Here is a 16,720-nt window from a genome sequence, read left to right as displayed (position 1 = left end):
TTTATATAATACTATTCATAAATTTCATTCTAGTTTATTCTAGAACTAGCGGATTTTATGAACTGGTGTCTGTTACCGTTAAAATAAATAGTTTAAGCTTGTTTGTTTTTTGCGACTTCTAGTAACTTGTAATGAGGTTGAACTTTTTCTTGTAGTTAATTTGAAAAAAGTTTAGTCAAATTTACCGGATTACGATATAGCAAAATTTTACACTTCTTACATTTATTCAAGGGCAGCACTGATTATTTATAATTCATAATACAGATGGTATCTCTCAAATTCTGACACTGACAATGACACAGTAACTATATACAATTATACATATTATTACATACTTTAAAAAGTGCATAATGCAGAATGCAGATGCGCAGTGTTTTCTTTAACTCAAAAATAAAAACGACATGCGTATGAAAATCACCTGAAATAGCAACTTAATATAAATAAGAAACATTTTTGTTACTAAATTATAAGATCTCCAATTAATATGTCTCAACAAAGTGAAAATCTGGATTTTTCTGGCATTTTTAAATTAGACGTTTTGGCACAGTTTGATATCGTAAAACATAGTTTCTACGAAGTCGGCTTAAAAAAATTTTTAGCTCTATCTAGCGACAAAGAGTTATTATTTTTATACATCAATTCACAGTTTGAGAGATTTGATCATGTTTATGATTGGGACTTTCTTGACAATCCCGTTTATTGTATGTGTTTTGAGCCAAGTGGTACGTGGGTATTGATTGTCAGTGAGGAAAAAATTCTACTTGTTCCTTTTTTACCTCGGTTTATACCCCAAAACACATTTGATTGCAAATGGTCATTGTCAAGTGTTACTGTCTTACCACTTCTTGAAATTCCGGAACCTATATCTGTAGTGTGGTGGCTTACAAAAGAATCTGAGAATATAATAATAATAGCTTCAAAGGCAAGTAACTTCATAAGACCAAGTAATGGTGGCATTCTGAAAATGTAATTAACAAAAATCACACTTTTGTTTTAGTCAGGATCAGTCATATTCTACTGTTTGGAATTACAACGTGTTGTTGCGGAAACTAAGGTTCCAGGAGAAATAGTTGACTTACAAATTTGTTTCGATGACTCACTGGATCTTCTTGCACTATTAGTAAGTGACTTCTTTCTGTTAATTAATTATATTTCATGGAATACTATTTTACAATACAGAGTAGTAATGTATAAGAATTTTCTAAAATTGCAATGTTTATAATGGGAACAATAGCCTAGAACAGAAATGAACTCCAGGCAACTTTTAAGCCATTTAGCTTTTGAGATTAAAATATAATATTGCTAGTAATTAAAAAATATCATTTATAACTTTATTTGATTGTGGTAGATTTCAGGAGGTCCTACTCAACAATGGAAGTTAGTTTTGGAGCACAGGTCTTTTGGCTATAATTGGCTCCAACAAATGCAAATCCAAAATGATAAGGAGAAGAAAGATGGTTTTATGTCTTACATTAAACAATTATCTAAAGATAAAATAACATTTTTTACACAAAGTGGATCTAAAGGCAAGCCTTTTGATGATTATATTTGTTGTTGATTTATGGCTTAGCTCCCTTAAAATTAGCCTTATCTAAATGCCTTATGTTAATGGAAAATAGAAGAAAAAACTTTTTTTAATAAAACCTTTTTATTCATTTTCAGATGAAAACAAAACACAAACTGTGGAGTATGTATTGACTCCAATAGAATACTTGCCAAAAAACCGAAAGAATTCAAACAGTTGGGCTTTGAGTGCACAATATGTGAATGGAAGACATTTTTTAACAGCATTTGAAATAAACGAAGGAATTATTACAGTTAGTTTATATCTAGTCACATATTAATGTTTTCTTAATATGATGTATATTAAACATTGAAATGACCCAACATACTCTATTATATTTGCAGCTGGGAAGCCCAGCTGATGATACTCCATCAAAAACACTTAAACCTCATATTAAAAATGATGGCTTATATATTCAAGGCCTTTGCTCTCCAAGATTGATATATCTTTTAAGAAAAAATCAATTGGAAATACACAGTGCTCAGTTCTCACAAAGACAGGTAAGTTAGTTTGACTACTGTGATTCAATATAGATTCTTTGAAATGTACTAGGTTTTAGATTAAATAAAAGTCACAAAGTTACTCAACACTGTGGGTTTTTTAAAATTATTTGTTTTAAAATGATACATTATAAAAACATTGCAACTTTTGTAGGAAATATTTTTGATTATATGTAGTTGCATTATAGCAGATAAGGATTTTACTACTTTTTTTTTTAGTTTGTTTCCTTTGATTTATTTTGAAAGTGTTCAGAAAAAGCGATCGCCATAAGACATATTGGATTATTTCAATAAAATAGTAAACTATGTAGTATTTTTTATATACCCATGTAGAATGGTGCATAACAGGTCTGTTGTAATGTGTTTTAAAAATATAAAACATATTTGTGTTTAGGGTGAAGCACTACTTGGTCTAAAATGGGACTTCTCAGAGCTTTGGACTGCTGAATTAATCGGCAATGTTCAGCGAGCATACTTGATGTCTGCAAAGGAGCCCACCTCGGTCTCCGCTGGATGGAAGGAACCCACCTTCATGTGCGACTTGCAGCTGCCACGGTTTGCATTAGAGCCGTGTCTCATTGTGACCTCCTGTGGAGCCTATGTATTAAACACTGTGTGAGTTTTCTTAGAATATACATTCTAATATCATTCATTTGCTGGTATATTTTCATTAACAGCGCGCAGTCTGGATGTTGGAAGTATATATGTCACCGTGAGATAACAAAATTCGTTAGACTTCAATTTGACGAGATAGATTCTAATCTGTCGAAACATTGTGATCTGTGAAATATGATTGCCATTTAACGTATTGTTTTTCGCTATATGATAATCTATCATATCACTCGAAAAGCCGTTACGTTAAACTGTTGGTCCGGCGTCTGATCTATAAGATGTCGTTAGTTGTCTGATCGCCCTTGAGATTGTTTGATTGATGCTGACCGGCTGTTGACCTGATAATACCTGTTGACTTCCAGGCAGGATATATTAATTTAATAATTGTATTAACTTAAAAATGAACTAACATGACTGTATTTTTTTAAATGTTGAAAAAGAGTAACTACTGAGTTTCTTGCCGGTTATTCTCGGTAGAATCTACTTTCCGAACCGGTAGTAGCTTCACTTAATTGTTAAATGACGATTCAAAAGTTCTTGTAAAAGCCGACTTGAATAAAGTATACTTTGATTTTGATTTTTTTAACTTATTAACACTAAAATTTAATTTAATTTAAATTTAATTAATAAACATAATAAAAAAATAATAATAATAATATTAATAATTGCATACACTTACACTACAAAACATACTAACATTTATACATATACACACATATACCGGCTTATGTAATTTATTGCAACATTATAAACTTAACTTCCATATGAACTATATCCATCAATGCCACTTCTGGTACTTATTAATCTATGAAGTTAATAATTGAAACATGCATGTATACGTTGTTTATTTTTTAAGATCTGTCTACCCTATTTTGTGTGATATTTTATTTTATCTTTACTTTGTTGTCTCTGTACGCTTCTTTTATAATTGTTTTATTTTATATAGTTTCTCAGTAAGTGAAATATATGTATTTCTTTTGAGGAATTAATAAAGTTCTTAAACCATATTTTGTGCTGACAGGTGCGAACCGTGCGAGTGGTTGGTGGGGCTTATAATGCGCGGGGGCGCGGGCGCGGAGCTGTCGGCCGCAGCGCTTGACGCGCCCGTGCCGGTGCTGCTTCGCGCGGCGGCCGACATGCTACTGTCGCGGGGCCGCGTGGCCGCCGCGCACTACCTCTACTCGCTCTCCAAGGTCACACATTTTTTTTTTTAATTTTCGAAAACACTAATACTTAACGCATTCGTACTACATTGTAAGTTATGTAGATGCAAAGAGTTTCTATATGTAAAAAAAAATAAATGAGGTTTTTTGAAATTCATACAAAAAATTAATTATTTTAAATTTAATTAATTGCAATAGCATGATCAGATCTGCTTTTCTATATGGATCAGAGTGTTGGGCTACAAAGGGGATGACTGAAAGATAATTGCATGTTCCGGAGATGAGAATGATGAGAGGAATGTGTGGTGTTACGCGAATGGATAGAGTAAGGAATGGGTACAAAAGGGGAAGTTTGAAAGTGACACCGATAGCCGAGAAGTTATGTGGAAGGCGACTATCATGGTATGGGCATGTAATGCGGAGGAATGAGGAACATATTGTGAGGAAGGCCTTGAGCATGGATGTGAATTATCCTCTACCTCTCTATAGTAGAGGACGATCAAGGAAACGATGGATGGATTGTGTGAAAGACGATATTGTTAGAAAGAATGTTACTTGTGAGATGACGTCTGACAGAGAAGTATGGAAGGAGAAGACACGCTGCGCCGATCCCAAATCAAATTGGTATAAGGGCAGGAGGATGAATTGCAATAGCATCTATTTCAAGAAATTATCCGATATTGGTTGAAATTTTAGGCCTCAATTCTGTATTGACATATTGCTATTTCGACTCACTTATCGACATGTCCTTCCTATAGTTATAGGTATTTTTAATGAAACGTAAAAGTATTTTCGTTTCAGAGTCAACCGGACGGTTGGGTAGCTCGCTTGGGTGTATTTGGAAGACTTCATGAACTCTCAATGTACAAGCAAGGAGGCAATGTTGGTAGTCTCGGCAATGCCGCCATAACTTCTAAACTTCTTGCATTGCTTCTGAAAATTGGGACTAATAGCGAGGAAAATTTTGACATGTCAGTACTCTCATAGCCTATTCCAATAGAAGTAGGAAAAAAGATAAACTAATCTTAGATTCATGTATTTCACGCGATTTACTAATAACTCAGCAATATTGTGCCCTACGGAGAGTTTATGATTAATATATATAGTTATTTATAATGCAAGGCCGTCACGATTAATTACTTAATTAAATTTTAATTTTATTTCCAAAATTATGATAACAATTTAATCGACGTTCAAAATAAAATTTTTTCGCAATAACATTGTGAATATCATTGATCAATCAAACCAGTGGCGTAACTATCATAGGGCAGGTGGTGCGGTGCACCAAGGCCCCGGAGGTCAGGGGGCCCTCTAAACTAAACCTTAATTTTCTGAAGCTGGAAAAACACGACTATGCGCACAAGATTTCTTACTTGGTATCTATAATTTTGAAGGGTAGTTATTAGTTAAAGAGGCATGGGGAAAAGGGGGTAAGGGCCCGATTCTTTTCTATGCACCGGGGCCCTTCCTCACCTAGATACACCACTGAATTAAGCTCCTAACTAATTTGCTGTCAAATGTTGTTATTTGCCATTATTTCCTTAGTTTTGGTATAACATTGGTTATATATTTAATTACTTGCAGGGACGTTAAGTTCACGAATCTCAGTACAATGGAACTCCAAGAGTTGACATGCGTGGCTGCAGCTATAGGATTGTGGGAATTGGTTCCTGTCTTCAGCATCCACAGGGGATATCCGCATTTGCTCCTTAATGCCATCAAATCTAGGAGCGATATTTGCCGAGGTGCTATCGTGTGCCTGTTACAACATAGGTGTCTTGTGCCGATACTCTTAGAGGAAAACGGACAGTGGCTTTTCGACTTAATCGCCGAGAAATGCAATCAACTCGATACAATTATCCTAAAAGTATGTATTAAACTAAATTGAATAATTTAAAATATTTTATATTTGAATATTTTAAAATAATTTTTCACTTTTGTTTCAGCGATTATGTTTATGGTTGAATCCTTTGCAAGATCAACTTCGTCCCGTAATGCGTGATTTAAAGCAGGGGATTACATCAATTTACGTAAGATTGAATTAATTTTATGTCGTTTCATATTTATTTAGGAAATATTTATACTATAGGGTAGTGTAGTCTCGATTACAGATGATCTAAAATTAAAAACGATATCAACTCAAATCGGTGATTTTGGATTAATTTGACATAGTTAATCAATATTAAAACTTGAGCCAGTAGTTAATTTGCCTTAGTTAATTTTCTTATTTTAAACAACAGACTCTTATACCGATTATTGTATTATGTACATATTTTTTATTCACAAATATTTTTTGTTTATTCTGCACAAATACAACGAATACTTCTGCTTAACTTTTTATTATTTTAATAATTAGTAACTTATCATTTTTTTTAAATGTAAACTTATAGAGAACGTAATAAAGGATTTAAATCATGATAATTTTTATTTAACTAACAACATTAAAAGCTCTCTTAAAAAAACCGGTTCGGAACGTGAATTCTACCGAGAAAAACCAGGATTTTTTTTTTCAAAATTTTAATTACAGATTATGTATAAACACTTGCTATAATACCTAAAGATTTATTGTATTATTTTATTTTAGGCTACAAGAATGTTACAACTTATAGCAACATTTATGCACGTTGCGTGTGCGATAGAATCGCGGCAGCCCTGCCTTGAAATCCACACGGACATCACGCAAAAGCCCGAGACCTGGAAGAATCAGTTTGCTCCCCGAAGGTCGGTGTCCTGTGGCCTTGGACACTGGGCGGTCACCGACGAGGGTAACGCCACGATAATGGTTGCGAACACATCCGTCAACACGGAGTTAACCGGTATGGTCATTGACGTAGCCTGCGGGAGACACCATACGCTTCTGTTAACGGAGAATGGGGTGAGTCAGAAATGTTGAAGTAATGTGAGAAAATTTCAGTGATGGTAATTTTTTGCTAATTTAAACTAGCATTCCTAAGTAAAAATTATGTGCTTTTTCAATTGGGCTCGGTTCGGTGTAATATATAGGATTTAATTCCGTATGCGTTGCGAAACAATTACATACATAACTTGATTATTGTAAATTAGCGGTATTAATGACGACACGAGTTTTTTTTTAATTTTTTTTATGGTATAGGTTGGCGGACGAGCATATGGGCCACCTGATGGTAAGTGGTCACCATCACCCATAGACAATGACGCTATAAGAAATATTAAATATTCCTTACATTGTCAATGTGCCACCAACCTTGGGAACTAAGATGTTATGTCCCTTGTGCCTGTAGTTACACTGGCTCACTCACCCTTCAAACCGGAACACAACAATACTGAGTACTGTTGTTTGGCGGTAGAATAACTGATGAGTGGGTGGTACCTACCCAGACGGGCTTGCACAAAGCCCTACCACCAAGTGAGTGAGTGCGGTATTTGAGGTAGTATATAAGTCGGAAGGAGCCATTACGCTCGAGAGTAGTTGACGAGCGGCGGGTGGTTACGAGTGCGTGTGGCGGTAGGTGTACGCGGCGGGCGACAACTCGTTCGGGCAGCTGGGCGTGGGCGCGCAGTGGGCGGGCGCGGCGGGTGACGGCGCAAGCGCGGGCGGCGCGGCTCTGCACGTGCCCTACGCCTGGACCGCGCCGCTCGTGACGGTCGCCGCCGGACACTACCACTCCGCCGCCGTCGACGTCGGCGGTCGCCTCTACACGTGGGGGTGAGGCGGTTGGAATTAAATGAATGAATGAATACTCAAAAAACAAAACTACACATTTTGTTTTTTTGAGTATTCAAAACCAAATTATTTACTATAAACCAATCTTGTATCTGTGATAATGCACCGTTCACATCGTCATAGTCAGTTTTTTTCCTGTCAACCTTAAAGATCAGTGGAGTATCGTCAGCAAACAATACTATATCACAAATACCTTTAACTAAACTTTAAAAATAGCGACTATAAACGACAATGCGGCGGAAATGCGGAGGACTGGCAGGACCCATTTGTAACATAAATTGGTTCCTCGATTTTTTTTTAATGTATATGGTAGCTATATTTCTGTGACGTTTTTGTTTTGTCGATTTTGAAATGATTGCGGTAATAGGCTATTTGACTGGTTTTTAAAATCCATTTTATATTATTTAGTAGAAGTTAAGGAACCCAGTAAAAGTTGTGTTTTTTATTTCTAGTACATATTTGCCGAGAAATATAATATTAAAAATTCCATATTTAAATAGCGCGCAAAAACGGTACTTGGACAATATGGCGCTGCAATGGGGTCGGTGACGTCACTTTCCTGTATTTTAATCTGTGGTACATATAGTAGAAAAGCAAAGTTTACAAGAATGTGATTTCATCATAAGCCCGGCCAATCAGGAGCGTTTTGTGTCACGTGACAAACGTTTGAAAATTTGCATTTTTGAATAAATTAAGTATTATTTTCAACTTTCGTTAGTAAATAACCATTTTTAAACTCATAATAAACACTGATTACAATAATTCACAATTTATTTTTTCGCAATGTCAAATAGCCTATTATGAAGTATACATATATGTTATGAGGAATTAGAGCAATGATTGTTTGACATTACTCAACCATTACATTGCAGGTGGGGCGTCCACGGTCAGCTTTGCCTGGGCAGCATAGACGATCAGTACACGCCTCAATTAGTGACCAAGTTTCAAGGTCGTAAGGTGAGTGTGCCCCGCGAGCGAGCACCGCGTGTGTGCAGTGTGTGTGTGTGTGTGCCCCGCGAGCGTGCATCGCGTGTGTGCAGTGGGTGTGTGTGTGAGCCGCGAGCGAGCACCGCGTGTGTGCAGTGTGTGTGTGTGTGAGCCGCGAGCGAGCACCGCGTGTGTGCAGCGTGTGTGTGTGTGTGTGTGAGCCGCTAGCGATCACCGCGTGTGTGCAGTGTGTGTGTGTGAGCTGCGAGCGAGCACCGCGTGTGTGCAGTGTGTGTGTGTGTGTGAGCCGCGAGCGAGCACCGCGTGTGTGCAGTGTGTGTGTGTGTAAGCCGCGAGCGAGCACCGCGTGTGTGCAGTGTGTGTGTGTGTGTGAGCCGCGAGCGAGCACCGCGTGTGTGCAGTGTGTGTGTGTGTGAGCCGCGAGCGAGCACCGCGTGTGTGCAGTGTGTGTGAGTGTGCCCCGCGAGCGAGCGCCGCGTGTGTGCAGTGTGTGTGTGTGTGCCCCGCGAGCGAGCACCGCGTGTGTGCAGTGTGTGTGTGTGTGTGAGCCGCAAGCGAGCACCGCGTGTGTGCAGTGTGTGTGTGTGTGAGCCGCGAGCGAGCACCGCGTGTGTGCAGTGTGTGTGTGTGCGAGCCGCGAGCGAGCACCGTGTGTGTGCAGTGTGTGTGTGTGTGTGAGCTGCGAGCGAGCACCGCGTGTGTGCAGTGTGTGTGTGAGTATGCCCCGCGAGCGAGCTGCGTGTGTGTGCAGTGTGTGTGTGTGTGTGAGCTGCGAGCGAGCACCGCGTGTGTGCAGTGTGTGTGTGAGTATGCCCCGCGAGCGAGCACCGTGTGTGTGCAGTGTGTGTGTGTGTGAGCTGCGAGCGAGCACCGCGTGTGTGCAGTGTGTGTGTGAGTATGCCCCGCGAGCGAGCTGCGTGTGTGTGCAGTGTGTGTGTGTGTGTGAGCTGCGAGCGAGCACCGCGTGTGTGCAGTGTGTGTGTGAGTATGCCCCGCGAGCGAGCACCGTGTGTGTGCAGTGTGTGTGTGTGTGTGAGCTGCGAGCGAGCACCGCGTGTGTGCAGTGTGTGTGTGAGTATGCCCGGCGAGCGAGCACCGTGTGTGTGCAGTGTGTGTGTGTGTGTGAGCTGCGAGCGAGCACCGCGTGTGTGCAGTGTGTGTGTGAGTGTGCCCCGCGAGCGAGCACCGCGTGTGTGCAGTGTGTGTGTGTGTGTGTGTGTGTGTGTGTGTGTGTGTGTGTGTGTGTGTGTGAGACAGTGAGTGTGCCGGCAGGTGCTGAGCGTGGGCTGCGGCGCGTGCCACACGGTGGTGCTGATGAAGAACGGCGAGGTGTGGGCGTGCGGCGCCGGCGTGTTCGGCCAGCTGGGCGGCGGCGCGCGCGACAAGAGCGCCGTGCCGCTGCGCGTGCCGCTCGCCGACGCCGTGTCTGCCATCGCCGTCGGATACTTCCACAACGTGAGTGCCGTTACACCTGCCTATACGGAGCCGCTAGCAGGGAGACATGATGTGGTCAAATAAATATGAGACAACATCACATACATTACTCTGATCCCAATGTAAGTAGCTGAAGCACTTGTGTTATGGAAAATCAGAAGTAACGACGGTACCACAAACACCCAGACCGAAGACAACATAGAAAACTAATGGTAATCTACATCGACTCGGCCGGGAATCGAACCCGGGACCTCGGAGTGGCGTACCCACGAAAACCGGTGTACACACCACTCGACCACGGAGGTCGTCAAAATGAATGATAGCTAACGCATGGCTAGACTATTATAGACCATATAAGATTTTTAATGAACATGGTTATTTTTATGACGACCTCCGTGGTCGAGTGGTGTATACACCATGGGCTCATAGGTATGCCACTCCGAGGTTCCGGGTTCGATTCCCGGCCGAGTCGATGCAGAAAATTAATTAGTTTTCTATGTTATCTTGAGTCTGGGTGTTTGTGGTACCGTCGTTACTTCTGATTTTCCATAAAACAAGTGCTTTAGCTTACATTGGGATCAGAGTTATGTATGTGATGTTGTCCCATATTTATTTATATTTATAGGTTAGGGATATTAACTAGGTTTTTTATTTTTATTTGATGTAGCTCGATTTTTCTCTCTCATGAAAAAGACATTCGTAGATAATGTCAAAATATCGACCTCCATCAAATAAAAAACATGGTAAATATCCCGTTTTTAATAACTGTAAGGAATAAATTTAAAGAAATCAAGATATTGACTGTTACTTCTCAATATATATTCTGCAATGTTATGTATGTACGAAAAAATATTAATGATTTCATGAGAAAATGTGATACTCATTAGTATAAACTAGCATTGGTACAAGGAACAAACACAAACATGTTACCAGTTACTCCTGTTACCAGGATCCCAGAAAGCGTTCAAAAATGCCTCTGTTGCCAAATTAAAAAATTTTTATTAAGGAACGCTTGTGTGCAAAAGGTTACTATACTGGATAGCACACTTTTCCGAACCGGTGGTAATGTTTCAATTGACCATCAATAAGAAAGTGTAATGCTTCTATATGTAATGCTTCTATCGTACTACTATTATAAAGGCGAAAGTTTGTATGTATGGATGTATGGATGTTTGTTACTCTTTCACGTAAAAACTACTGAATGGATTTGAATGAAACTTTACCACAATATAGCTTATACATCAGAATAACACATAGGCTACAATTTTTGAGGTTTCTAATGTGAGGTCGTAAAAAAACACATTTTTTGCGCTTACATTGCAAACGCTGACTGAATCCTACAAGATAGATCAAAACGATGTACTACAGTATTGTACAACTTAAAAAGGTCTACAAAAAAGTCCGTGATGGTATATGTTTATCTCTTAGGAATAACCCACAATAACCATTTTTTATCCTTTACTTTGTACGAGAAATAATGACTTATTTACGAAGCGATTTTAAGCGATTACTAGACTAGACGGGACGAACCTGAAGTCCACGCGAACGAAGTCGCGGGCAAAAGCTAGTATTGAATAAAGTTATTTGAGTTTGAGATAGACAAGCTTAAAAAGGTTAATAAAATAAAGAAAGTAGTGATAAATTAAGAACTTAATTATTCAATTGGATTTAATTGACAAATATTTAAAAATGGAACATATATTTCCAGCTGGCCTTAACTTCGAAAGGTCAGCTGTGGTGCTGGGGGGCGAGCCCGCAGCAGGTGCGCGCGACGCACGCGCGGCGCTCGGGCCGCCCGCCCGCGCCCGCGCCCGACCCGCTCGCGCTGGCGCCCGACCCGCACCTGTCGCCGCAACTCGTGGACACGAAAAACGTGCACGGCAAGATTGTCCAGGTGATTCGTTAGCTAACCTTCCTCATAGGGATTTCGCCGCGCCCGACCCGCTCGCGCTGGCGCCCGACCCGCACCTGTCGCCGCTACTGGTGGACACGAAAAACGTGCACGGGAAGATTGTCCAGGTGATTCGTTAGCTAACCTTCCTCAGAGGGATTACGGGACATGCGATCGGATAATGGGTATCGGATAATGTCTTAGATTTTTGATATTATTACACATTGAAATAAAACTAGTTTTAACGGATTTAAATCGCGTATATTATTTATTTTTATCATCCTGACGTTTCGAGCATTTTTAATTTATTTATTTATTAAGGCAAACACAACAGGTTACTTACACTTAAATCTTTACAGCGTTCGTGGTCACGGAGTCGAGATGGCCCAGTGGTTAGAACGCGTGCATCTTAACCGATGATTGCGGGTTCAAACCCAGGCAAGCACCGCTGATTCATGTGCTTAATTTGTCTTTATAATTCATCTCGTGCTCAGCGGTGAAAGAAAACATCGTGAGGAAACCTGCATGTAACAAATTTGATAGATATTCTGCCACACGTGTATTCCACCAACGCGCATTGGAACAGCGTGGTGGAATATGTTCCAAACCTTCTCAGTAGTGGGAATTTACAGGCTGTTGTTGTTGTGGTTCGGATGTGTTCGAGTCCTCGACTTGATCATGACGACATGATCCTGCACATTTTTCTGATAATGTTGAAACAACTTGACATCCTAAGAGGCTTACACTTTTAATAAATCTTAGGTCCGTTTATATATTAAGTAGTGTAGTCACCTGTGGGTATCAGCCATAACTACTATGTTTGGATCTGCAGGAGTGTTTCCAATTATCGCATTAAAGAACTCATCGACTGTTCATCGCTAACTCAAGTTCAGCATCAAGTGCAATTGTTATAAGTTGTTCGACTATTTTGCCCTTTTTTATCCGAGAATTTGAAATGTAGCCTAACTGTTAGGCTAGAATGCCGTAATAGCAAACGGCATGAAACTGCCTTTTTGGCGTGGCTCGTATGTCATATAGTTTTTTTTTGTTTACATTTATTATTATAACAGTAGAAAAAACTATATTCTTATGATAATGATTGGATTGTTACAGTTATCCGCTGGTTGGCATCATTCCTGTATTGTAAACAACTTTGGAACGGTTTACTCATGGGGTCTTAATTTCGATGGACAACTAGGTAAAAGCAGTGCATTTAAATTAATTAATACAATAATTAATTCAATCTAAAATACTAATAATAATTATTCACAGGGAGTGGAGATCGTAAACAAGTACAAATACCGACGGAGGTTAAAATCCGTACAGAGACCCACGCTGATGCGAAGTCAAGCAGTTCGCCTGCCAAAGAGATCGAAAATATGAAGGCCCTTATAGCTTGCGGAGGGGACTTCACCATATTTATTGATGACGACGGACGTATTTATGCGACTGGAAACATGCACTTACAGGTAATTAATTAGTTGATTATGTTTTGTTCTAAATATAAATTGATATTAGATATATGGGCATGTGATAACACCGAACTGTAAGTTGTGTTTCCATATTATCCGACGCGATGACGCTGTCGAGTGTGTGTGAGTCGAGTTGGCCCTGTGGTTAGAACGCGTGCATCTTAACCGATGATTGCGGGTTCAAACCCAGGCAAGCACCGCTGATGCATGTGCTTGATTTGTCTTTATAATTCATCTCGTGCTCAGCGGTGAAGGAAAACATCGTGAGGAAACCTGCATGTGACAAATTTCATAGAAATTCTGCCACATGTGTATTCCACCGACCCGCATTGGAACAGCGTGGTGGAATATGTTCCAAACCTTCTCCTCAAAGGGAGAGGAGGCTCTTAGCCCAGCAGTGGGAATTTACAGGCTGTTGTTGTTGTTGATGTCGCTGTCAAACGACGGTAGTTGACAGCCTATAGCCGACGCTGTGCTATTTTCACATATTTCCGATAAAATTGTTTCCGATTTGATCATGATATATAGAGCCGAATATATGATAAAAAACTTAATTAACTGTATTTATCTTTGAGATGCAAAAAATCTGTACAAAGAAAGAATTGGACATATCCCATTGTGGAAGCTACTTAGCTTTTTTTCCGGAATTCTGCTTATAAAATTCTTTTTGAGTATTTTATCCTATATGTCAAGCAAAAATAATTTTAATGCACGTACAGCAGACTTACAAACAATATCGTCTCATCTCACGGCTCCGATATACGATAACTGATCGGATAACGTAAAAACGCTTTAAGAAAACATTAACTATTTATTTAACTGTCACTGTAATTACGACTATTTGAACTAAGAACACCAGATACTAAAACAAAGCTGTAAAAAATATACTAGGAAATATAGTAGTCAATAAAGTATAACAATAGGCTATTTGACAATGCGAAAAATAATGCTTTTGTCCCGTGACACAAAACGCCCCTGATTGGCCGGGCTTATGATAAAATCACGTTCTTGTAAATCTTGCTTTTTGCTTCTAAATGTACCACAGATTAAAATACAGCAAAGTGACGTCACCGACCCCATTGCCGCGCCATTTTGTTCAAGTAGCGTTTTCGTGCGTTATTTGAATATGGAATTTTTAATATGATATTTTTCGGCAAATGTACGAGAAATAAAAAAACAACTTTTAAAGGGTTCCTTAACCTCTACTAAATAATATAAAATGGATTTTAAAAACCAGTCGAATAGCCTATTAAGAATTAATTTTAGATTTAAATTGATATTACCTTGTATGCCATTCTTCTAACGCAAAATATGAAACTTATATTTTTTTTTCAGACTGTCAATGAAAAGGAGAAACCGAACAATCGGGTTATTATGATGAAGACAACGAAGCGAGTGATAAAGATACCGGCGAGCCGAACGAATAACAAGTTCGTATTCCAAGAGGTCGATCTGATACACATCATGTTCCCGTTCGATATCGACGGCATAGACAGGAAGCCCATTGAACCAAGATTGAACCCTCTAAACTCTCTCGCCGATTTCAAGAAGAAATCCTGGGCCGACGACATCATTATGCTCCTCAAACCCTGGATCAATGAAGAAAATTTAATTGGAAATCTAAACATGGCCGCCAAACTATCGTATCACAGGAAAATGTATTCGGACTGCCTTAAATACTCACTCGATAACTTGAATCGAGGTTATGAAAATGACAAATTCTACGTGACACACCAAGTCAATGAAGACTCTAATGTCTGTACGAAGGATGAGTCAAAAATCGTGATCACTAATATTATGTCGAAACGTATTAAAGATATATCAATGACGATTTTGAACGAAGAGCCGTATCCGATAATGGATCCCGGCGTCTTTCAAGCTATTCCATGTTGCTGTGACGAATTAAAATATACAACGAAGCAAATTATATCCAAATCTGTAACAAATGTTACAGATACGAACTTATCGGTGCAGGCAGCTGAGATAATAGACAAGTGCATCAGTATCTTCCCTGTCGACAGCAAACTTTGGGAAACCTCCTTCCGATTCGCAAAAGATTATTATTTGAACAATGATCTCGATGTTATAGAATTGGAATCGGTTTTGCGCAAATATATGGAGACCAACGCGAATACAATGGCGGCGGCTATCATGTATTCGAATGATTGCGCCCAATATAGTGAGATATTGTCTCCGAAATTCTACCTTAATATGTGCAATGAAATTTTAGACACTTGGGGTTGAAGATGATTGAAAATTCAAAGGAGTTTTGGTATTTCATCGTGACATAAGTAGTCCTTTGAATCAAGATGAGATTTGATTTCAATACCTGGAAATCATTTAATGTTTTAAAACGACGCCCTTCAACGTGCATCATGGACAATGCAACAAAAAAAAATTACAGCTCAAAAAATTAAAAAAATATTCCCACCGTAGACAGTTTATATACAAAAACCCCGATAGTTAATAATGAACTTATAATCCGTATAGATATATATTAATCGTGTGAATTTTTCGTATTAAGCTATCAGTATATTTTACAATTTTTAATAGCAACGTGTGTAAGTAGTTTCTTTATAATGTCAATTTTATTAATTCAATAACTGTCACTTAGCACATTTTTAATAATTTTGGTTGTTTTTTTAAAATACTGTATTAAGATGTCACATCACACAAGTTTTTACTATTAACAAGTATCATTTTCACCCATATTATATATGAAAATAGGTATGTATGCTATACTTTATATATCTTAAAATGAGTTGATAGGATTGTTATAACAAAAATATTATTCTTAGATATTATTTTTTAATAAGATTATTGTGTTAAAATGTTGCCATTTAGTAGATAAATTTTGTAGTTTAATTATTCATTGGCCTAATTTCAGATTATAATAGACGAATACGTTTTGTTAGTTATAGATTGTTAAGTTTTGATTGCAAACATTGAGTAAGTTAGAAAAAAATAATTTCAATAATTTATTGAGTGCAATTTTTACTATACTTTTAACTGTATGACAATTAAATAAAATATAAGAAGCGTGTATTAAAAGTAATAAGTTAAACATACTTAACATTTGCATATCGACATTATTACGTGTATTTTTTTAATAGGGGAAAAAATGGTAAATGATTATATAATTTAGTCTGAATTGCCTTAATTTACTTATAGATATTGATTGTTTTTACTTATATTTTATATGTACCGTTTTCATCGAAGTTTGTTTCTCTAGTCAATAGATGTAATAAGTTTAAATGCCCTATTTCCATGTTTCTACGTTTCATATGCTATTTTACCGTCCACAGACTTATTCAAACTATTATAGAATATTTTTAAATTGTTTATTTTTGCTAAATGAAATGTTATAATTGATTGTTTGTTATTTTAATCGTGTCTTATTAAACATATTCCGTCTATTCATTGCTTGCTGATA

At 38.3% G+C, this 16,720-nt stretch overlaps 1 protein-coding gene across 1 annotated transcript; it reads left to right on the top strand.

Annotated features, from left to right (window-relative positions):
• The first annotated feature begins 291 nt into the window (after window positions 1-291).
• Window positions 292-15,666, top strand: LOC124530164. Its single transcript, XM_047104158.1, has 18 exons — window positions 292-922; window positions 998-1,120; window positions 1,349-1,526; window positions 1,663-1,817; window positions 1,909-2,064; window positions 2,459-2,679; window positions 3,698-3,869; window positions 4,641-4,810; window positions 5,424-5,706; window positions 5,786-5,869; window positions 6,424-6,714; window positions 7,328-7,524; window positions 8,415-8,499; window positions 9,763-9,945; window positions 11,633-11,818; window positions 12,929-13,013; window positions 13,088-13,284; window positions 14,623-15,666. The coding sequence occupies exons 1-18, from the start codon at window positions 485-487 to the stop codon at window positions 15,529-15,531; spliced, it is 4,113 nt and encodes a 1,370-aa protein (XP_046960114.1). The 5' UTR covers window positions 292-484; the 3' UTR covers window positions 15,532-15,666.
• The last annotated feature ends 1,054 nt before the right edge of the window (window positions 15,667-16,720 follow it).

The sequence above is a fragment of the Vanessa cardui genome, chromosome 6 (assembly GCF_905220365.1).
Source record: "Vanessa cardui chromosome 6, ilVanCard2.1, whole genome shotgun sequence".
Taxonomy (NCBI): Eukaryota; Metazoa; Arthropoda; class Insecta; order Lepidoptera; family Nymphalidae; genus Vanessa; species Vanessa cardui.
This window is presented reverse-complemented; position numbering and strand designations above follow the sequence as displayed.